This window comes from Lagopus leucura, unplaced genomic scaffold (assembly GCF_019238085.1).
Source record: "Lagopus leucura isolate 7727_CA_CO unplaced genomic scaffold, USGS_WTPT01 Super-Scaffold_806, whole genome shotgun sequence".
Taxonomy (NCBI): domain Eukaryota; kingdom Metazoa; phylum Chordata; class Aves; order Galliformes; family Phasianidae; genus Lagopus; species Lagopus leucura.
Genome location: NW_024962260.1, coordinates 6,634,436 through 6,659,129, shown reverse-complemented (window position 1 = coordinate 6,659,129; position 24,694 = coordinate 6,634,436). Strand labels below are relative to the sequence as shown.

General features: G+C 37.0%; 1 protein-coding gene across 1 annotated transcript in view; it reads right to left on the bottom strand.

Annotated features, from left to right (window-relative positions):
• Positions 1-24,694, bottom strand: part of ADGRD1 (adhesion G protein-coupled receptor D1) — a 121,483-nt gene that overhangs the window by 86,594 nt on the left and 10,195 nt on the right. Inside the window, exons 4-13 of the mRNA XM_042866032.1 lie at positions 23,605-23,727; positions 21,953-22,132; positions 20,545-20,799; positions 17,528-17,592; positions 16,524-16,679; positions 14,395-14,454; positions 13,027-13,144; positions 12,040-12,150; positions 10,561-10,636; positions 8,397-8,538 (exon numbers count right to left, since the gene is read on the bottom strand). Of these exons, the coding sequence (XP_042721966.1) occupies positions 8,397-8,538; positions 10,561-10,636; positions 12,040-12,150; positions 13,027-13,144; positions 14,395-14,454; positions 16,524-16,679; positions 17,528-17,592; positions 20,545-20,799; positions 21,953-22,132; positions 23,605-23,727 (1,286 nt within the window). The remainder of the gene's footprint in view (positions 1-8,396; positions 8,539-10,560; positions 10,637-12,039; positions 12,151-13,026; positions 13,145-14,394; positions 14,455-16,523; positions 16,680-17,527; positions 17,593-20,544; positions 20,800-21,952; positions 22,133-23,604; positions 23,728-24,694) is intronic.

Here is a 24,694-nt window from a genome sequence, read left to right as displayed (position 1 = left end):
AAACATTAAAGTGAATTTGAAGGAAGTAAAAATCTAATCAACAGTCTGCAGACTGTGCAGGAAAAAGAATAGGCATATACAGTAAAGAAATATACTATATACTGAAGTTGCTCTTTTATTCTCTGGAGTACAGACTTTACCACAAGAATAAAGCACTGATCCCCTCTAATTCATTTTATAAAACTTACTGAAACTGTTTCCATTCTTCCCTCAGCTTTGGAGTTTGCAGGATATGTTTGATGTTTGCGTGGTTAGCTGAGAAATACATGACGTGGCATCACTTAATCCAAGGATATTAGAGGAGCGGGGTCTCACATTCCTTACAATAAATAGCCAGACTTAATATCACATTTACAAGGAGTTGGTACCTTCCATGCTGCCTACAAAAGATCGTGTGGGACTTCTGCAGCAAATGGTTTGCACGCAGCTTCACATTTCACCTTTGCCAGCTGCCCATTTCCATGCTACTCTTCATTCCTGTACGTTTTAATGCTAACAAAGAAAAATCTGCTACAGAAAAGAAAGCAGAAAATTCCCTGCTAGACACGTGACATACCTCTAGTTAGGATTTAAGGGTGAGAATTTCATTGTCCAGCACAGGCCTTTGCTTGATGCTGTGGCTGACACGCTTGTGTGATGACTCCAAGCAGACACATGCACGTGCAAGGTGGGTGGCTGCACAGAGAAGCACCTTCTTGCTGCTCTGTATGAATGCGGCCTGTATCAGTAAGCATCTTCAATGCTCCTGCCAGTTTGGCTGCAAATTCCACAATAAATGAGCCTTGAGCATCTAACTGAACCTCACTTAGCAAAAGCTTTGACCTGAAAGATCAAGAGTTAACCTAATCTTATGAGATGCTGAGCTCTGAAGAGAACAGGAGTTGACAGCACTCGGCCTTTTTGCAAGAGGACTCAGTCCTGCAGAGAATGCTGAATTTTTGCCTGTTTGTATCACACTGCCGACTTTTCCCAAGAGCAAAGTAATGCCTCTCTGAAACAGAAGTGGTGTTTGTGCCGTGCTTTCTTTTGCTACATTAACTTATTCCCTGGGTGACTTTCTTCCTTCGCCCACACCTCTTTTACCCCTTCTAACAGTTTAATTCTTGGCGGATTTTCAAGGCAAATATTTCAAAAGAAATATTTCAGTAGAAATATTTCCTTGAAGGGATTTACATAGAGCCCAACTGCTTTGCTAATGAGGAATGTGTGATGCTGTCACATCTCCTTAGCGACAGTTTAGGAGGACTCAGTGCTGCACAGACAGGACCAAGAAAGGGAACTTTTTCACCTCCTCTGCCAGTCATCAAACTTCAGCTCAAGGTTTAATTTTAAGTGTCAAAGCTCATTTGTGCCAGTCTGCCACAACCGTTGCAAACTTACTGGTGGCATTAAATGGATTCACAGTAGTCACATTTTTATGTATTTTAGTCAGTTTTGGAAGTGCAGTGGCTTTACAATAATGCCTTGAGAGCCACTGTGACCATGCCTGAGGTCTTCCCTATAGACATTCCTGACTGTGTACTAACTGATATCGTTGTATTAACTTCTGTGAGCTCCTGCTGCTTGAATCTACACAAGACTGTGGCCCCACTTAATGTTTAGTCAGGTTTTATAATCAAGTTTTCTCTCCAGCTTGAGCAAGAAAAAACAAGACTGTCAGACTAGAGAATAGATCATCACAATATAACAACAGTTCTGATGAATTTCATTAATTTAATATTGACATATGTCTAGGGGAAAAGTTCTGTATGAATCACAACTATTACCATTTATCTACCATCCACAAATTATTTCTAGGTTTGAGGGAAATGAAAAAAGGGGATTCCTTCCAAATCTGAAATTTCACAACTTGTTGAGGGTAAAATTGCCATCCCTAATAACGAGTGAAAACCAGAAAGATTTCGTCAGTGCTGCTGAAAACATTGCTCAGGAAAACCAAATTCCCTGGTGTGTCTGATGCTTTCTCTATTTTTTTTATTTCTATTTTTGCTGGCCATTCAAACAGTAACTATTTGATATAAATTGTTACTGCACAAAGAAACAAGGAATGAAAAATACAGGCAGCAGTTCTTCTAACGTTGTAACTATTGAAATTATTTAAAACATCCTTAGACTAATATAAAGTCCATCATAAAAACTGTTGCCAAAAAGCAGCATAATTCACATACTGTACCATGAACGAATCCATTTCTTAAGTGCTATAAGATATTGTTTCATTTGTTACCTTATTAATTAGAAATCTCCTTGAGGATTTAGCTCACACATCCACCAATTTATAGCCACAGAAAAGTGAAGGAAAGTGTCCGTCATGCACGGCTGCCCTGCAGAAATGTCAGATCTTACAGATGCTTTTCACACCGACTGATACTGCATGTCACAACAATTTCTCCAATTCATGGAGAAAAAGCACTGTGTATTTCTGCAACCTCCATCCTTCCTCCTGTTTGTACAGAGCAGAGGTCTGCAGGTAGCTCACAGTAACATCTCCAAGCTTTTGGAAGTACCATGTTATTTCATTCTCACACAGAGCAAACAGACTGAGTCATACTCTACAGGATCAAATATTTCACGGCTCTGCATTGAGCATGAATGCAAATATTGGACACAGTGACTTACACTGAACTAAAAGTTAGTGACTAAATATTTATATCTAGATAATAAACAACTATGCATCTAGGGATTATTTCCATCCCAAATCCGTATATTATCTGCCAACTTACATCTTGTCATCCCAGCTCAGTAAATTCTTCCAACAGTGCAACATGCAAATAAAAGCAGTAGTCTAATTCTATGATGATGGCATTGTGCCTCCCTTTTCTTTTTTAGTTTAAATTTTATTTTTTAAAAAGGTTAATATTCTGAATTAGACTTTAAAATTACTCCAAGATTTACTTACTGCAAATGATTGGATTTCTATTTCATTTTATTTGTTCATGGGATTTTTCTGTTTATTGCTTTCTCTTCACTCTCTCATTTATCAGCACCCTGTAAAACACAACTTCAGCACAGCACTCAGCAGTGTGCTTGATCCAGATAACATGATTAATCCCTGTAAAACACACTGCAAGTTTTTGCTGTCTCACCTAAACTGTGATGCTCTGGTTGTCATGCTGAAAATATTATGATATAAGCCTTGCCTTGGTCTAACGTGCACTTTTTCCTTGCAAGCGTATGTTAGTTATTAAATGATAGCTTGAACAGATCAAGATTACTGAAATTTATTGTGAGTCACTGCAGAGGAGGAAGGTATGCACAGCTAGCTTCAGCATGAGTCACTGAAATGCAGATCCTCTTGGCTGGCCCATTCTGATAGGAATCTTGTTGCTGATCCAGCTTGTGTTAGCTTCTTAAGTTGGGAAAGGCTCTATTTTTTATTTTTTAAAAAGGGAAAATCCCTCCTTAACAGCCACACGTTGCCTGCTGAAAAAAAAAAACAACTCCGAGTTCCTATTACTGGCTGTTAACATCATTATCTACTTCTCTGTTGAGAAGCATGGGGAGTGGAGTTAGAATTTCTAATGTAACAAGTGGTGATGGGAGGAGAAAAAAGCAAAACCAGAAAACTGCCATCCACGGATTTCTTTCAAGTATGACTCCTCTGACATTCCTAAACTAAAATTAACACTGCTTTCTAAGCCAAACTTTCTATTTGTATTGCGTGGAAAATAGAGGGATTGTATTCGATTGGTGGTGTCATGGGCTTAGGGATACTGCTGCCTCAGATGGATGGAGGGGAGCTAAACATCTGGAGTCAGAACTGAGGAGGACCTAATGCTAATTCATTGCTGCCTCAATGAATTGCACTCCATTAAGCCTAAAGGTCACCTGGAAATAGGCATTTTTCAAAGATGCTATTGCTGGTGTAGCAATAATTTGGCACAGCGTAAAGAATTTGGAAATTCCATCTACTTATCTAAACTCTGACCGTAAAAAATGATAGAGCGGTTACCACTTCAACAACTCAGCCAGTAACCAAGACAACAACTGACAGAACAGCCTGTGCTCAGATCCTGGATCCAGGTAGAATCAGACAGAAATGTTCTTTTCTGTCTGCTGAGATTTGCTGGTGTTTTGCCACAGCGAAGACAGAGGGAATATGAAATTACAGAACTAGGAAATCGTTTAGGCTGAGAGACATCTAGGGATCACCTCGTCTGAGCACCGTGCTGAGGCAGGGTCAGCTCGATTTGGGAGAGCAGGACTGCTTCCAGTCTGCTCTTGAATCGGACTTGCACCTCACAAAACTTGAACCTTTCTCTTCCCCTGAGCCATGTGCTCCTTTTCATCCTCGTGCTGAGGAAATGAAAGCAGAGCCTAAGGCCATGTATAATTTCCAAACAGGTTATTTTCCCCACAAACTTTCAGCTTCTCTTTTCCTTTATGTATGTTCTGGCAGTTTTGCACTTCCAGAACTGTTCATATATTTATTGTTTCCCCCCAAATGCACACCTAAGCACGTTTAACATCTTGTGTTTGTCCTGTGCAACAGGCGGTGCTGTGGCAATTCTCTCTCTCAGATACACACAAGAAATAAGATGGAAAACTGGCTTATGAGTAATTTACAGCAGTTAGGGAAAGCAAACTTTACTTGTGCACTTCCAAAAGCATTCCACTACTTCGTGGTGCCCTCACTTGTCACAATATCCCCCTCAAAGGGTAAGGACTCATTCACAAGTATTGAGGGCAACTCATGACAAATGAGTGATAACACCTGCAGAGTGCTGCAGCTCCAAACACTAAAGTCAGCTTTAACACAGAAAATAAACTTTCTGTGGGTTATAACTCACTGCAACGCAATCCTCATTATTACAGCAGGCAATTGTAAATGTGCTTAATGAAAAGATGCGTTTTTTATTACTGCGCCGTTGTACATTTCAGAATGGATTCTTATGAGAAAATGAGTCCTAGGATGTTTCTGTTAATAACATTAACAATACAGAAGTATTGCTGTATTGTTTAGAGATGTCGTATATCACCATAATGACTATTGCTATTTTAAGGTTGCCTTGGAACAAGAAAATTAGCTGTAACGATGTTCATTTCTCATTTGAATTCAATTGATTTTCTGTACTCATTGTAGCAAAGATTTAACTTATGTAAGAAAGTACTGAACTGTGTATTGATTTTTAAATTAAAAGCTTTTATTGTTTTTTCCTTTATGTTTAATTGTGAAATACCTTGTACGAGCCATAGTTTTAGTTATACTGTATTCAAATTTTTCTAGCAAAATCTACCCAGTCAAAAATTATGCCTTTATTCTTCAGATGTGAGCAAAAACCATTGTTTTTCCACAATCAATACATAAATTAGTCAACACTTAACTTGCCATAAAAATAAATTGACTCCACATTGATTTGTCTCTCTCATGGTAGCACTAATATTTATGTACAGATTGGAACTTGTTCTTCTCTCATTTTATTTTCCTATCAGTAATGTTAAACAAACGCTGGGACATTGCATGCTGCTGGGCAGACAAAAGGCAACAGGGAGAAGGATCCTGTCTGGGTACATTTAGAGGCAGCTCAATCTCATCACCTCATTAAGAGCTCAATGAAAATACTCCTTAACCTTTTCTCAGTCTCGGTGATCGGCAAGAGGACTTTCAGCCTGACTGATTGTCTGACTGGCAATTTCAGAGAGACCTGGAGAATTCTGGCCTACTGGAAGATTTAACAAGCAAATTGCTCTGTGGAATTATAAATGCTCTCTGAAATCTTGAATCAAACGTCAATACTCAGCTCACGGACATCTTCTTAAAACTATTTCCTAGAGCAGACGTGTTTCATTTCACTGCCTTTTGCTTTCTGTTGCTCATTGATGGGCCTTCTTCCTACACTCACAGGAAAAAGAATAAAAGTCTTACTGAGCTGTGCCAAGCACCGCTACAATCATTGCAAGAAAACAAAACATTCTCTTTTCATTTCTCACATTTTTCTGTTTCTGCAGTCCCATGGGCTCCACTGGGGTGGCAATATCTGAATCAGTTCAATTGAAGGAAGTTAGCGTCAAGCTTAAATTTTCATAGCGAAAGCTATTTGTTTGGATTTGTTATTTTCTCCTTTGTGTTATTATTCTGCTTTCCTCTCTGTTAAAGAGAGAATACTAAGTGAAACTAACACAGCTAAAGGATGTTATTGGTATCCTTATTAAGTGTTACAACCATTACTATTTGAAAAGTAAGAAATATTTTAGTGCTTAAAACACGTTTTTAAGCTGGATTTCTTGTTCTTGGTTTAACAGCTATATTTGATCATAAATTTCTATAAATGGTTTGACTGTTTTTAAAAGAATGTACGTATTTTAACACAGTGAAATTGCAGCCAGCATTCCTTTTGAATTTAAATTCTACTTTTACTTCATCAACAAGCATATGGAAATGGGTGAGACCAGAGTGGAAGCATGATAGGAGGGACTTGTGCTGCTATAGTATAAAAGGCTTCAGAGACATCCTGTCATTTCACAGTCTACTTTAATAAGTTCAATTAAATTTACTTACATAAATTACTTAAGAAAATTTAAGTATGTAAGTTCACAAGTTGCCTGAATTTAAACTGTTTAGAAGTATTCCATGTACTTCACTGGAGACATTTAAAATCTACAGCAGTGCAAGAGAACAGGCCCACTGTCATCTTACATCAATCCATTCATCCATTTCTGGATTTTAAGCATACCTGATAATTAAAAGCAAGGCATAAATTGTACTCACAAAGCCATAGGTGTTTTAGGCAAGCAGGATTCCTAGCAAGTCCAATGTGTATACCGCTTGTAGAGCAGAACTTCCCCGTACCTCTTAAATTTTTGACAAGTAATTGGGTGGTACCACTTAATTAGACATAAAAGCCAGCAGCATATTATTTCTAATGCTGAATAGGGTATTAATAACAGTTATCTTTTTAAATTAAATCTGCTGTTACAGATTAAGAAGATGTAAGAGCAATTGCAGCTTATATTGCAGACTGTGTAAGTTTTTTGGTCCGAGGCCAAAGGTTTTAACCTGTTGCTGTTATTTTGCAGGATTTTGGAGCACAAAGTAGCAGGTCTTATGCTAGATTGATGACAATACTCTCCCCCAGCCTCCCAGCTTGTGCTATACTTAGTGTTCAAATGTAGTCTAAATCAAACCCCACCCAAACCAAATGATCATGTGCTCATCTGTTTGCTCTTAACCTATAATAAGAAATTATCTTTGGAACCTAAGGCAAAAACAAGCAAACAAAAAACCTATGGAGACAATTGGGATGCTTTTCTTTTCTTTTCTTTTTTGTTTTGTTTTGTTTTGTTTTGTTTTGTTTTTTAAGTAAAAATAGATGGTTTAAAAATGCTACTGTGCAGTGTGCTGTGATGAGAAATGTGACATTTCTATCTGCATTCAAAGATCCCAGTAATCTTCACAGAGAACAGGCATAAAGAAAAAACAGTAATATTTGATCATCTGCTGGTAAATCACAGCACTAAAAGCCTGAGGAGGTATCTGGATAAATAAATCTAAGTGCACTTTATAAATGATCTTCACGTAATACAATCAGAGTCCCACTGACCAGTTCCACCTCTTTGAGACCACCAGGGACATTCTGGAGAGTCCTCAGCTTGGAAAACATCAGCTAACAATACTTTTCATTTCTATGTCTGAAGTTTTTTCCTCATATCTTTTTCCCCATCTCCTCCAAATTTGCACTAAGACTAACAGAAATAACATGAGGTGCCACCACCTCAGAATTCAAACTACTGTTCTCCACTTCCACTGATGAGACAAAAAAGTCTTTTTCTCTGAGAGTGAGCAAGACCAGCTATTCCTCTAGTTTCTTATTAGAATACATTAATTGAGTGAATTTTGCATGGCCTACTGAAATCAATCAGTTTGAATACAGTTTGTCTTGATGTTTGTCAAATTCAGAATAAGAGTTCTCTTCTGTAGAAAGGACAGGTGCTAGATCAGAGTTGAATCTGCTCCCTTCCCAATCAAGAGGTGCTCTGCTCATCATATTCAGAAGGGTTGTATCTCGTGGTTCATTCATGAGAACGTTATATTAGTGTAGAGAAAAATCAAAAGCAGAAACCATGAATAAAACATTTTCTGACAGCTCCAGTGTGAAAGCAGTCATTCACTCTGTTGCAAATTGCACAAGCATAACCATAGAACAAAGTATGTAGAAGGTCCTAAAACTATACTTCTCACTTCGTAGTCTTTTTCAGTACATGCAGCCTTTTGCTGTGATGGAAACAGAAGTCATTTATGTGTAATGGCTGGAAAAATATAATGTTGTAGTCACAAATGCCATCCGAATTGCTACTTAAATTGCCCAGAGAAGTTACAAGAAACCAAGAAATCATCACAGACACTGAAGCTTTGAACAGCCCTCAGGATAGCCTAAACTGAGAGTTTCCATTTTACTTACCAGTACGTGGGTGAGCTGGATGGTTATAAGAGGAGATCCTGACAGGTTGTGGGACAACTTGGGAGGAGGATCTACTTTGATAGAGATGAGATAACTGGCTGCTGAGATCATATAGCCTTTGTAAGCAGCAGCTTCAGCAATCCTTAAGAAGAAAGAAATATATTAGATAAGTAGGAAAAGAAAGCCTTTTTAGTTCATGCTAGTATTGACCTCTTTCAACTTGGCCTGGGAAATGTTGCTCCTGTCTGAAGCACCTCTTGGAATAATGTCACAGTAGTGAATTATCCAAGCACCCACTTTCCCAACAAACTGCCTCAACCAAAGGGTTGTTGAGAGAGTGAAAGAGATCATTAGGGAGACTGCAGTGAAGTAAGGAGTATAAAAATAAACCAAGCAAAGAAACACTCGTGCAAAGAGAATAATTGAATAATTAAACATGCATACCAGTCTGAAGCATACCCTGGCATTGTATGCAATGAATAGATTACATATGTTATGCATATATTTAGAAACAATTTATAGTTTTACTTTGAAAACAATGACTATTTCCAGTAACATTTGTTAGAGAGCAGCTGGGGACAGAGTACAACAGAGGAAGGCCTGACTAAACATCTGATTAGCCCAGGTGACTTGTTTTTTTTCCTGAGCTGTATAGTTCTGCAGTACATGGTAAGAACATTAATTTCTGCCTTCAGGCCTTCAGCTATAACTTACGACTTTCACATTTCTGTGCATTTAGGAATAACTAAAATCTATTCAGCTGCAGTGTAAAATTTTTTACACTATCAGTAAAAAAGAGTGTGCAGCTGTAAAACATTTTCTGTCATTCAACTCTTCGGCATATGAATGAACATTAATTACAACGAAAAATTAGAGCCAAGGTGAATTAACCATCAGCTTGGGCATCCAAACAAGGCATACTACTAGAAAGAGCCGTATTTGAAAGACACATTAAAAACTATCTTATATCTGCCACCTTTTTGCAATGTTTTCTTGTTTTTTTTGTGGAAAGAAGAAAAATGTCAGATATTAAAGTAACTTCATTCAGTTCCTCAGCAAGATCAAATAAAACAAATCTCATTTAGCACAACCCCAAGCATCAATTCTTAGTTCTGATCAGGAAGAAAAATCACTATAAGACATTAATTCTTATCCCAGTAACTAGAATGAGCAGCCCCTATTTCTTCATGTCAGTAAGAATTATTGCACACTAATGACGCAGATCCTTCACAGCCACCTGCTAAGTGCCCTTTTTTTAAGAGAGCAGGGAAGGCAACAATGCAATTTACTACATGATTTTAAAATGCTATTTAGTAGTAGTCATGTCATTATCTCAGTGTGATCAATCTGGTCATAAACCAGGAACCTTTACCCAGGATATCACAAATGATTTCCCGCGATCATGACCTTCCATGTAGCTGTATGTAAAGAAAGGAAAGTAATCCCTAAAATGAATGACAGCTGAGATGCTTCTTCCTTCCTTCTGTTGTCGTACATAATATGATGAAAGCCACGGTATGGAAAAGACAGAAAGTGTGACCTAATCTAGGTATGTTAGTGTAGATCAATTGAAAACATACAGTCATACTATCTTAAAAGAAAAGTGTAATGATCTACATGAATGGCCTTGCAAAATTCTGTGGGGATCTCTCAGACTGAGAAGTATATGGGTCTCCATTTACTTTATCTTATCTGCTAACGATTTCATTGGTGCAGCATATAAAACAGAAGGTCTTTTAAGCATTGCCTGGTCTCCTGTTGTAAAATTATCTTACAGGTTTCCAGGATTCAGATTTTATCTATGGAGGGATGTTGTTTTCTTACTTGTTTCATTTAAGTGCAAACTTTATCTTTATATGTGTCAGGAGAAAAGATGTAATTTGCCTTTTATAAGACAGATTGAAGTTATGAAATTCTAATAGCAGATCTGATGAACAGAAAGGGAAGACAAGGAAAGACAAACGTTGCCATGGGAATCTATTTTATTATGGCATAAAATAAAGCATCTAACTTAAGATTTAATCTGACCCTAGTTAATGACTACATGTCGTCAATATTGCAGAATCAGGATCAAGGCTCATAATTTATTTACAGTCGATAAAGACACGACTGCTGTAAAGGTAATAAACAAGCTGTTACAGCGTGAGAGGTCTTAGGTACTTACTTGGTATCCATAGGGTTGATACTATGAAAGAAGTAGTGCATGTTATGGTAAAACATGCCGACAATGGTAATCCAAGCTGTGAAAAGGAAAGAGGCAACAGATGTAAGCAAGAGACTTTTCTCTCCTAGAATTACAACTTTATTACGATCTTTGGCTTCTGTAACAATTCTCATTATTGAATTCTCAGTATTTTTTAAAATAAGTGAAGAAGTAGAAGTTAGGTATTGAAATAGAAGCAGGCTTGCCCTATGCAGCTGTACTTCCAAAATGAGTAAGTTGTTAAGTACTTGTTTGTCCTTGTAAAACTCCTACATGTCACCAGAATGGCTGCATGGCTTATGTAGTCAACATCTCAATGGTAGCTACAGTAACTTCAAGGCTGTTTAACCTCTATGTACATTAACATTAGCAGTTTACAAAACTTGAGCACAGGCAACTGGTTTCTGCTTCAACTGCCTGTTCACTGTCTGCATTCCAAGTATTTATGGGTTCTTCAGCATCTGAGAGGAGAGAGGGATGTGTATTTTATAAGTGCCCTTTATTATCCCTTTTGCTGGGTTCCAAGGATTTATAACGTGAACTGCTTGAGGCGGAGCAATAAATGTTTAGGTTAATTCTTTGGATTGTGTCGTTCAGCATAAGGCTGAACTTGTTCAGAAGTGAGTTTTGGCTGCAAAACACCCCTGCAGAGTATCTGCAGCTGACTTTGCATTGTGTGAATAAGGAACCAGGCTTTTTTCAACAGACACGACCAAGGAAAAGTCTGTGTGTGTGTCAGTTCTGTGGATTGTGGGTTAGGGTACATAGGCTGGATTTTCAAAGACTTAAGGATCCAGGTAGATACTTTTGTAAGCAGATTTCTTCAGTTCTTGATTACATCACAGAATCAGGTTAAAACATTTTTATTTTTTGATTTTGACTGAAGTTTCGGATTTTTGCCATCTTCTCACTTTTTGAGATAAGCTAAAATTTTAGCACAGGCATGAATTTCTTAGTTCTGCCCCATTGCTTTGACTGTTGCTCACATCTTTATTCTGTTTCTGGATATGCTGTTGCTTAGCTCTGTCATTTTATAGATAAATTTCATTAAAAATGTTAAAACAGATTTTGCATGGAAATACAAGTAATGAGGGATCTGGTAACCTGAAATTTCTTAAAAATAACTAGTTTGGATGAATAAAAATAATTTAAGAAATGAAGGCTTTTCTCACATAAAAAGACATCATCATTAATAGCTGTCTTCTCTGCAGTCTAGTTGTGTTATTCAAGTTGAATTCAAGTAATAGGAATATTACTCAAGTAAGATGAAGAATTCTACCACGTTGGTCATTCATTAATGTGACAGAAGAGCTGTTGTTGATTTAGAACTGGTATGATCAATTGGTCATTTGTAAAAGTAGGGCAAACAGAAAACTGTTTTCAAGCAGAATTATTCTTGAATATTTACATACTCCTGCTCTCCCTTTAATTTTTTCTTACCTCTTTCTTGAAAAGCTTCACTGGGAATAGAAATATAACTCTGTCCTCGAGATGGAAAGCGATAATGGGACAAATTCAGAGTCTTGGAATGCATTTTGGCCAAAGTGTAGTCTGTGTGAGAATCCAAACAAAAATAATGACAGAATCAATTGCCTTTATTACAAACTTCGTGAGTATGTAGCTTTGCTTTTCTAACAGCTATTGCAAATCTTGACTCTAAAATTCCATATGTTTGCAGAAAGTAGAATAAATTCCTTGCAAAGAAAATTGCCTTTTCTACCCAAATTCTTTATGAGAGGAAAGGCAGTACGCAGGGTGCTAGTATATGGTGGATCACTTCACCCATGCTTGAAAAGCAGATTGATAGCACCATCTTCTATCTTCCCTTTCCACTGACATTTGAAAGTGTAATTTCAGAACACTTTCATTGAGAATTCCAGTGTCCAAGACAGCTTAGGGAGTATGTGTGCAGTGATTGATGGTACTAGTGACTGCTCAAGTGAGTCTCAATGAAGTAGAATAAAAATGCTGGAACAGATCAATTACCTTTGCTACCTGTAGCAGATGAAATTAGGTTGAGGATGCAAAACAGTGGTAAAAGAAAACATTCTCCTGAAAGGTTTAAACTAGACTCCTCTCCCCAAATTGAAGTTTTCTAGTATCTGTACAGTTGCAAGTTGCAAGCACTGAATAAAAGCTATGGGCAGTACTTTAATTGCCTACTAGTATAGTCTGTGCTGTGCTAAGTCTTTCGTATAGCTTTATTGGGTTCGTATGTGAAATCATTCCCCAGATAAACTCAAGAACTTCAAGTGCAGTTAGAGATGATTACTTCTGAACTTTCTGCAGCTGAAATGGCATTCAAAAGAGAGAATAATTTGTTCTGATTTCCTCTTAAGTGTTAGCAAAGTAGAGGGGCTGCATGCACAGAAGCATTCAGGACACCCTGACAGGCCAAACAGAGAGAACAGCTCTGTTAAATCCTACCTGCTATGGATGATGTACCCTCAACAGTTAGAGACATCGAGTTTTCTTCCAGATTGCATGTCATATGCACCATCACACTGTCAATAGTTTGAATTAAGCTTCCAAATATGTGAGCAGTCTGAGAGAAGAAGAAAGATAAGGCTCTACAACAAGAAAAATTGAAGTTCACAGCACAAAATGCCAAGGTGCCATGATAAATTCCTGTGTAAGTCATTGTTTGTCTGTCCAAAAAATCGTGTGATTTTCTCCATAACATTTTCCACATAGAGTGGATGAAATGTTATTTAAAGTGATGTCACACAGAGCCTGATCTTGTAATATACTATGTTTTATGGAGCATCTCTAAAGGACTCTTTGCTCCTATCAGCATTTGTCAGTTATATTCAGGATTCAGAAAAATGACATCAAGAGCAGAACAGATTATTTTGGCAATATTTAAAGACTTGGATCAGACACTCACTGGGACATGATTTTAAACACACTGTAAACCAGCTCTTGTTTCATCTATACTAGAACATTCCCCAGTACAAAACTACGTGGGAAGTGTTTATATGTCTCCTAGAAAACAGTCATCAGAGTGAACACATGTTTTAATGTGGAAGAAATCTACTTGATTTGATATTTCCTTACACAAAAGGCAATCTAGGAATCTAGGATTTTAAGCTAATAACTTAAATCCATTAGACATCTATATGTCTTTCTTAAAAGTGCCTTAGGATTCAGTAACACCCTGATTTACATTAGTAGTTGTCCTCCTCACCCATTTTAAAAGCTTCCTGTTATGAAATTTGCGTTCCCTTAAGATTCAAATAAAAAATCTCAGGAAATGCCTGGGAAAGTATTTTTCTGCATTCAAATTCAGACGGGTGACCAGAAGAGAAAGATCACTGATGCAGGTTGCCTTTCCTATGTCAGATGATAGCTCTGTCAAAGTTTCACTCCACTGAATTAGGGAAGTGCTGCTACGTCCCTCATGTGTTCTGAAAAAAGTCAAACTACAAAAAAATATGCACACACTAATTACAAAAGTGAAAGGCTCAAAAATAAAAAGCTAACTTTGGGGCAAGAGAGGTTAAATACTGACTTCATTGACAATGCTTGTTATTTTATAAATACAGGTTTAGCTTGTTTCTTTCATCCGGAAATGTGTGGAAACATACATATAAAATTTACCTACTTTAGCCTTAAAAACCACATCTATTTTTCAATTGTTTTGGAGAGGGATCTTTATTTCAAATACGCAAATGGCATAAGACCAAATAAGTCATCCTGCTAGTTGTAGCAGGAATAGAGGCAACCAAATTCTTTACTGTCTACTCTAAGTCACACATCTGAATTAACCAAGAAATCAAAGCTCATTTCTCTTACCTCAGGTATTTCAGGCCAGTTGGGTAATAGCAGAAAGTCTTCAATAACTTTTAAAAATGCCTGAAAGAGTGAAACAATGTAATTTTGTTTTTCATCTGGTACACCTCCTGGCAGGCACACAAGGCAGATTTCTTGGATTTCCTTTGGTTTATTTTAAGATTACAAACTTTATTTTTCATTCTAGCCAGGTTCATCCCCACTGCAAGCATTCCCATCGTGTTTTATGTAGTATTTTAAATTAATGGCTTATTTATTAAAAGTATCACCGCTACGAAGCTCACAGAGTACAATAATTACATGTAATGTGACAACAATGGATCTTAGGGGAAAGAACTTATTTTCCTAGTTTGTCTAAACTCATATGACATTAGAATGCCTCTTCATCTGTGATTACATATTTCGTCAGCACTGCATATAAATTTGGGCTCCATCAGCTGCTAAATTTGATTATTTCCTGCTTAACTTTTTCACTTTTGTTTTTGAAGTCAAGATCCATCATGATGAGCACTGTTCATGATACAGACTCTGTCCTAAGGAGTCTTGCTAACAGAGATAAATGCAAGGAGGAGATAGGGGGCAACAAAAATGACCAAAAAAATCAAAAGAAAAATCACATTCCTGCTTAAACATCTCTTTCACGTACCTTAAAAGCATTGACTGAATATAAAAGTCTCATTGAGAAACACAGAAGAAAGCAGCACCAGAGTGTTTTATGAGCACATTTTTATAAGCAGTGAAACACAGGGCAGTACCAGAGCTTTTCTATAGCCTTTTACTTCTAGCAACTGCAAGCTCTGTGCTGCCTCTCTGAAACACTGAGTGTGGCATGCATAGAGTTTATCTGAAAGCCAAGACCCAGCCCAGACTGCTGAGAGCTTTCAGGAAGCATCTCTTCCCAAGACTCAGCAGCACTTCAGAATTAACACAAAAAGGATGTATTAGACTGCTAGAAGAGGAGGGAAAGCAGGAGGACTGGAACTGCTAGGCAGAACAGAATTATAACAGAAAACGTGAGTAAGATTTGTCTAAGCAATACATTATGTCAGTAATCAGACAGCTTATTGCATATCACTTACATCAGATTTTCTTGTGCTGTGAGGCATATGACAACCAGTAGAGAGATGCCCTTACTGAAAATAGCATGCATGCTTGGTGCTTGTCTTTCAGGGAATTAACTTCAGACAATACAGAGCCTATCAGTCAGACAAGTGACACAGTCTGTGTGTATGAACAGAACTCTGATGTTGATTTCCCAAAACAGATTTGCTAACGATAATCATCTCCCGCTTTTCTGTCTGCACATTACTTTCACAACTCACAAAGCAACAGATAGTGTGATTGAGCAATCAGATCACAACTGAAATGATGTGGGCGGCAGGTGTGACATCTGACAGGACGGTGTGCCATTTTCAAATTAGAGCCCACACAAAATTTTCAGCAAAACAAAGGGAACAGATAAGAGATTTTTAGAATGATTTTTGCTCTGCATTAAGTCGTGATTCACAAAGGCCAAGCTTTACATTTTGTTAAACCTTTAACAGAAACTGTCAAATGCCAGCTGTGTGTTTTCAGAGGCATTTATTTATACTGTTGGTCCAAGTAAATAATCCTTGTCACCCTGGTATTACCCATAGGCTTAAAGAAACAATCCCTGGTGAGGCCAGAGCTGATGGTTACTATAATAGTATTTTACCCTGCTGAAATCAGGGAATTAGCTGCCCATCATATTACAGAAGCCTTAACTTTATGTTAGCAAAACGGGCCCCTTGTCATCAGTTCAGACCATGGAAAATGCCCTACACTATGTATGACATACATTGAGCACACAGCTGAAAAAATTAATTAGAAATTATTTTCTATTTTTCTATTTGCTGTTTAACTAAATCTTTAATGTCTAGTCATTGTTCCAAATATCTATAAAACTTAAGCATTAAATACACATCCCCAAGAACTAATGGACTATTTTCTCTGGTTGTTGGCTCACTGCCTGCTATTCTCTAAAACTGCTGCTGCTTACTTCATACGTAGATTCTGCAATCTGCAAAAACTTTCATAGCTGCATTCCATATTCCACCTGCTGGGGAAATTTGAATGTTATCTGGATCCAGACACAGAATTTAGAAGTTTACCTCTGTCAGGCTTAGAGCAGTATTTTCTGACAAGGATTTATTGGGCAAGCTGAATGAGACATTCTCCAGGTATTCCAGCAGGATGTCAGAGGAGTGGAAGTTGCCTCTCTCTTTGGTCAAATTAGTTATGATGGGATGATAGGCGTTTGTAGACAGCTGCAAGAGAGAGATACAACTCACCAGCTCATTCCAAACAGCAGATGCCATTTGTGATGTTAGTTCAAAAGGGAGCTAAGGGGCAGTTTTCAGTTCTCCAGGAATCACAGTAGCATTTCTAAGCGGTGCAACTTCAGGGCTACCCATAAGCATTTCTAGGGCCAAAAAGTCTGGGTTGAACACTTCCCAGCACACAACAGAACCTGCTAATGGGTGTGGAGGGTTGTTTATTTGTTTATTGTTTCTGTGTTGGTGCATTTTTTCTGTATTTTGAGGCACAGCAGACAGCTGTAAATTACACACAGGAAGTTACACGGAGTAAACAAATAGGATAGTCGGAATTTACATGTATATGTTCATTTGTTCATTAGCAATTCAGGTCCTATCTGACATGGTTTCCTGAAAGTCTAAGAAGTAATAAAACTTCGGCACTCCAGACAGCAAGAAAGTGGAAATACACAGGAATAACTGTGTGCATGTAGGCTGCCTACAGCTAATTGCATACAGATGGCATATGAAAAATAAGAGAAGTTATCAAAACTTTTTTGGATGTCCTCCATCTTCAAAATCCACTGAAATACTGTTGAACAAGTTTCTACTTTTTTATACAGAGGAATTATTTTTATTAACTTTGAGTTCCTGTTGTCTATCCAACATTAAGAGTTCTGAAGCTCTCCCACCTTTCAATGCTGGCTGAAAACACTCCCTATGCATATCTGAAAGCACTTATAAAAATACTCAAGTACTAAAATAATTGTCACTAATGATATCTGTAAAATGTAGATCTGTAACTCTGTATTTATAACAAATCCTCGTGTTTTAGAAAAGAGTTATGAGGACTATCTTACCACAGGTTTTGGAGTAGTTGTCATTGTAGACCATGAAAGAGTTGAAGAGAGCAAAAACTGCACACCTGGGGAAAATTCATACACAAAGGAGTTGAATTAATTTAGGAAAAGTAAATTTTAAAAATCTCCATATCTTATCAAGTACAGATAACATATTGTGGGCACTTCTGATTCATTCCTGTGTGGCCGAGTTCTATTTGTCTATATGTGATTCTTCTGCATCATATATTCTTCAGCATAGGGACTGAGAAGATACAGACATTGAAAACAATCAGAATACTATCAGCCATGGGTTCCAAATGCTAATGTTGTCTAAATAAATATTTATGTCTTGAGTCTAAATTTCCTGAGTGGCAAATAAAATAGTGCAAATTCAGAAAGACTGTAAAAAAAGCTCAAAATCAATGAAATATTTCCATTACTTTGTCAGAACTGAAGTATCATTCAAATAAAAGAACATGGGTAGAAACATTGGCATATTAAACCTAATGTGGCATTTTAGTTTTGCATAAAGCAACTAATAGGAGTCAAGGAGTGAAAACAACTTTCAATAGTAGCCAGAGAATATTGCACATAATGTGGCTGCTCAGTGCTTTTAAGTTGATTTGAAGCAACAGTAAGGTTGCTATTAATCAGACGGGCTTCAGCAATAAATATCACCCCCTAGAACTACACCCACTGAAAATTACCATATAAGCATGCCATAAGTGATCTGCCAAGACAGAAAGAATAAACTCCATTTGGAATGGTTTTCAGCTGCTCCATTTTAAAAAATATTGATTCCTTTTCATGCAAGAGAATTTATGGGTCATTTATGGGTAGAGAAATAAAATTTTCTTCTCAACTACATCTTCCCAAAAATTTATGTTTGCCCAAGAGTATGGTATTCCAGCATAATCAAACAGTAGTGGAATATGCTGTGCATATTTTTATCACGGGTCCGAATGTCATGTGATTATTCATTCTGTTAAAGAACAGGCTGTCCTGTAAGTTTCTTATGTCAGAACACATTAGTCCAGTTTCATCACTGTTTTGAGATCTCCAAGCTCACTCAATAAACAGATACCAAGAATAACTGATTCACTGTGTTGATTAGTCTTGCGATGTCTGTTACTGCCTCTGAGAATGTCCCAGCTTTACTCCTAATTCCAACTGGAAATTAAAATAAATAATATCTAATCAGTCCGTTACTTTGTGAAAAATCAAAAGCTCAGTATTCCACATTTCTCCAATTCAGTTTAACACTTCAAAATAATATTGCCTTTGTACTTATAAAAAAAATAATACATGATGCCCCTTTACATTTTAATTCCCATGCCTCTAGAAAAAAAAAAAATGCACATCAAGTTTTACTTTCATTTTAGATGTTAGAAATTTATTTTAGATTTTTCACAAAGTTCCTGATGATCCTGAAGGCATTTGAACCGAGGCTTTAAGAAAATTAAAACCAGAAAAACTTGGTAGAACGCAAATTTCAGTAAACATTCAGCTTCACACAAGGTCACAGCACAGCAAGGAGGTGTTAATGTACAAGTCAGGGAGTTCGCTGTGTAACTTTCCAAAATCCAACAGGAATGGAGTAAGAAGATATAGGCAAAATTCTGTATAACTCTTCAAAAATTTAGACTTTATACAAATCATACTTCTCTAGATACACAAAGACGATTGCGTTGATTTGAAAGCATCCATTGCATTTGAATTTAGCAGCGTAGTGTTCTACCCTAAATCAAGGAATGTGTTTTGTGTTATCTTTGAGTTGGATACCGTTATAGTAACCCTAGGTTGTTGCGAAAGATAAAACAGCCAGATACTAGAACCATGTTTCCAACATGACCAGAACATTATAAACGTAATAAAACATTTTAATTAATTTATTTAGATTTTCAAACATGGAATAAAAATTTGTACTATTTCCTACCTTAAATGAGGTATCTGAGAATGTTTGAAGTGTTTCCATAAGAATCGCTTCATAAAGCATAAAACTTGAGCATGATTTCTGTATTTTGTGTTGCAAATATGATCTGCTTCATTATAGACTAGATAAAGGGTTTTCTTTTCAGTGGTTTCAATTCTATTTTATCCGTTCTATATTTTTTCTGATATACTGTATATGTAAGTTGATTGCCATTATCAAACCTGGATCTCACAAATGCACACATTCTCATTTACAGGTTTGCACCTGTGCTGTGTTATTCAAAGAGTGTCCATTGTGAAAATTGCTCCCATGGGTTTAAAAGCACATGGGTAATTGAGTGTAACTGCGTTAGCTCTCAGTAACCTAATAAGAATTAATGAAAATAGAGGAACCACCGGCTAAGCTGAATGTTCCAGATGCCCCATAGCTTTATTCCTGAGAGGGACATTTTCTGATTGTTACTCACACTTTACAAACTTTTGACTGTTACACTTAATAGCAGCAGCCTCTCTTGTACTGAAAAGTTCATTATGAATATCTGTAGCACAGCTGACATATTACTGGCCACTGCCTTCTACGTTTTTGTTCAAATCCTGATTCCTTTTTTAATTTATATTAAGTTTTAGTAAATATCTTTCTTTTTTAGTTCACAAAGCTATGTGAGTTATTAAATCTTTGTTGCTCCAGGAACTGGAGAGATGAGCATTATTATCCACATCTGTTGAAATATGCTAAGTGAGTTCCTTCTAAGATTACACAAGAGTGTTAGAAATCTGGAGTCAATATTTCTTAATAGCATTCTGCCTCAAGTCTAATTATTGCTCTTCTTCACTGAATCCCAGGGGATACAAAAATGGCTGCAGACTTCTAATCTTGGTAAACTTTTTTGACATTTTTAAGGAAGAAGAAGCCCAGATGAAAACACTGCGTGTCCAAAGACAGCTGAATATTTCAGTACCTTTCACAAATGCTTTTTTTCTACCTCTGAAAAAAACTATATTAAATAGCTGAAAGATATGAACACAAATCCTACACGCTAACCATTTTTAAGACAGCATCTTTACAGAACATGACTTATGGCAGTAAGAGTGCGCATACTCACCAATAGCAGCTGTAAAGTACTGCTCAATTTCATTGGGGGTGAGTGCCCTTTCCCATATAATGAATTCATCAAATGCTCCATTCACATAGCGCTTCGTTTGATCCCCTTCTGTTCCAGTCAGCAGATTTGCACTGGGGTCCCCATAATCATAGAAAACTTTCCCATCTGGATCAGTTGTGTTTAGAGTTCCATTGATGTAGACCTTCAGTCCTTCTCTTGATTTCCAAGTGAAGAGAATATGAGTCCAGTAAGGACCTAGAAAACAGTAAGTCACAGCAAAATCTATGAATCATTTCCATTTAGTGCCTCTCCTATTCAGTAAGTTTCTGCTGACTTGTGCAATGCTACGGAGAAGTATAGGAAGTGCTAAAAGTGAATTATGGAATGCTGATGTCATGTATATTAATCTTTACACACATGGGGAAGCCCATATTTTGGCAGAACGCCTGTTAGCTTTTGTCTGAACTCTTACTGAGGCTCTCTGCAGTTCCATAAATTACACTTGCTAAGTGCTATTGGCCAAGACTTGAAGTCTCTTCAATACTGTCTCAAAATTCAGTTCAGCAAGAACTTCATAAAGACCGCAGGAGCTGGAGAGCAGGCAAACAGACTAATTAAAGCTGCCACACTTTCTTTGTTACAGTTGAAAGGCTGAAAAGATCCTACTCATTTTGACTTGGATTGAATAACCCACAAACGTGGGTTTCTCTTAAAACAAGATTTCTAAACTGATTATAAAACTTTGGTACTATGAGCTGAGAAAGTCCTATATTCCCAGTTTGCAGATAGTTAAATGATGACAAGAAAAAACTTTAGTGACTGTCACTGGCATTACTCTAAGTCCAGAATTTGTCTCAGTCACTAGGTAAGAGTTTCCCAACAATACAAAGTTTAGCAGTAAGATATGTGATGTACCAAAATGCTTCTTAATACCATGTCATGACATAAAATTTGACACTTAACAGTTGACAAAATGAACAAGGCACTAAATATCCAGTTAAATCATTACTAAATAAAGTCATTATTTTGGAGATAGTAGTGTCCTGTACATGTATAGATTTTAGAATATATGGAGAGACTAACCTGTGTTCCTCACCCAGCTGTTTCCATCTAAGCACCCATTAATCTACTTATGCCAATAGGAACTGCAATTCAGAAAACTGGAAGGCAGGTCTGAGTACTGCTGCTGAACAGCAAATGTTGTGTAGTTCAGTATCAGTGAGTTAGCAGTTCACCTTTCTCTCACCTTACCCCCACCATGAGAATTCAACCACAGAGCTCTAATTACTCCTGTGTCCACATTTTCCTGATAATGTACCGTTGGCTTGTAATGGCTTGTGCCATTACATCTCTCTAATCTGTCTACAAGAATAATGTAAAACATAAAGGCAAAAAAAGGTGAACATACCTGGTGGACTAAAACTTGCTTTCCACTTCATCATTGCATTCCCACGGGTATAAAATTCCACTGAACCTTCACCTTCACTTGAACAGATTTTGAAACCACTGGAAATCACTTGCCCACCAGAGGCAGGGGGAAACTTTGTCTGTTGGTCTTGAGTCTTCCAGAAAAAGGAAAACGTTACTCCTGATGGAAGGAAGCAAGAGTGGATTTTTATTGAAAATCTTCCATACTCACTGTGCTTTATGATGCTTGAGTAGCTTCATGAGGTGCTGACAAAGTGAACACTAAAGAAACTTCTCATTATGCTGAAAGACTGAGAAAAGAATGTTCTTGTTTGTAAGATACTGGGAATGCTCTGGTGTTATAAAAATAAATTATTCTGAATATTATATTATACTATGGATGTAGAAATAATATGACTTGCAGATATTTTTTTTACTTTCTAGTGGTATGAAAATATATATCAGAAGGTACTATATGTATCTGACAATATGTCTGCATTGGAATAATGTATTCTCTTTTCCACTACCATGTAATAGAAAAGGTATCTTCTCTATGAGTTTCTCCTTCTTTCATAGAAAGTTAATGCATAGCTAAAAAAAATAATCCCATTTCAGGTTTGAAGAATGGCTTAAATCAGTAAAAGCAAGAAAAGTCAGTGTTAGCAACAGTGTTTAAGATTAGGGACTTCTAGAGGTTACATATGGAAGGATCAGTAGTAAATTGAGGTTTTTTACTTTGACTAAATCTAAAGTCTCTAATGTAGGTATTGATACTGACTGGTTGTGTCCTTATATTGATAGTTGCATACAGCTTAATGTTCTTCTATAATCAGCGTGTCAAATCAGTGCACCCTTATAACACTGGTCATTTTGTGATCTTTACCCAAGAAAAAGAAAGGGAAGAGAACAGAGGGAAGAGAATTTAAGTGTCTGTGGATATGGACAAATGGATTCCACAAAATCAGAAATTTTAAATAATTGTCTCCAAAAATCAGTTTGAAAAAAGCATTCCTGCTGAAATACCACACATTTAAAACATAGTCTCCTAAATTTCACCTGTAGGATGACTTATATTTGTCACAGTTTTGTAGCACCATTAATCTCGGTGCTAGATGAAAGATTTATGGTAGTGTAAGCTTATTTTTGTTTTTGTTTGAGTTAATTGTATAGTAGATCATTGATCTGAGCAGTTAGTGATTACTCGTAATTTCAAATGCAGTTAGGAAAAAACTGCATGGTAGCAGAAATGCTGATTCAGGGCTTGAAGCACCTGGTGGGAAGGCAGGGCCAACCCAGGGGAGCTCAGGTGCATGCAGTGGTTGTGGGTTGGCAGTGGAGGCAAGGGTATCTTACTGCAGATTCCTGCATGCCTGAGGCCTTTTGAAGGTAAGCAGTGTCTTTCTTTTATTTCTGTGTCTGTGGCTGTTGTGTTTGAGCAAACCCTCACTTACTGCAGCCTGGGACCATGCTGCTGTGCTGTTGTTGTGCTTTCCATTGCATTACACACATTTTCAGTAACCTCTGCTCAATTGTTTTAAAAGCCAATGAAGAAATGTGTCATGCTGGAATTTTAGAGGATTCATTACATTATTATTAACTTATGTAATTTGATAGTAAAAGCTAAACTGTTGAGTTAGTAATTAGTTCACTAACCTTCAGGTCCACAAACTTCAGGGTTGCTAATGCAGGAATTTTGATATCTTCCAAAGAAGAGAAAGGTAACTCCTTTCTTTTCAGTAACATAAATTCCTTTGTTCACCATTCCTTCTACAATGTCTAAAGGAAAAGCAAAATATAGCTTAACACTTATGTAAGTCAAAGATTCTTGGAAACACGACTTTTAGCAGGCTTGTACACTTCCTTAATTTTTTTCTCATCTACAGTTTTTGTTGTTGGTTGGTTCTGTGTTTTCTTTTCTGATTGTTTGCTTTTGAAGAGTCATACAATATAATTATTTCAAGTTTGTAATAATTATATTCTTCACCCCAATTCTTGCTTAACTAAAATGTATTAGCAGAACTCATACACCAAAAACAGAACCCAAAAATCATTATTTTGAACTACTCAGAACAAACACTACAATTTCCAGACTTCTGAATGCTGGGCACATCATGCAACTATTTCTGTCTTGCTGTTAAGTAGAGTTGGGCAAAAAAATCTTTAATCAATAAAAAAAATAACAATATTTTTTCATTTTTTGAAAGGGAAGTTTTGTGATCAAAATCCACTTTCATTATATATGAATATAAATGAAGTATACTTGACAAACTATACTTAAAAGACAGGAGAATATCTTTTGATCATGCTTTGGTATGACACCACATGTATATATGACTCATAAAAGCTACTCTCTTGTCTAACATGGGTAATGATTATTTGTCTTGTGAGTTACTTGTGTTCTCTGCTTTAAGAAGCACTGTTTATTCATTCCCTAGTAACCAAAGCACATGAGGCATCCTAGTACTCAGAAAACCTGACACACATTTACCATAGGAAACCTCACTGAGTTCTGAGAGTCCAGCTGGTGACAGGAGCTGTGCAATGGCTATGAAGATTCAGTATCTTGGTTTTAAGACCCTTCTCTGTAACTTCTTCTGACCAAAAAAAAAAGTCTAAGGGAAACATCAGCACTGAGCACAGTGTCTTCTCCTCTGAAGTGCAGAAATTGTCATCTAGCTGCTGCTTGATATTTGAGAACTGAATGACATTATAATGGAAATGAGAAATGCACAAAAATGGTCTA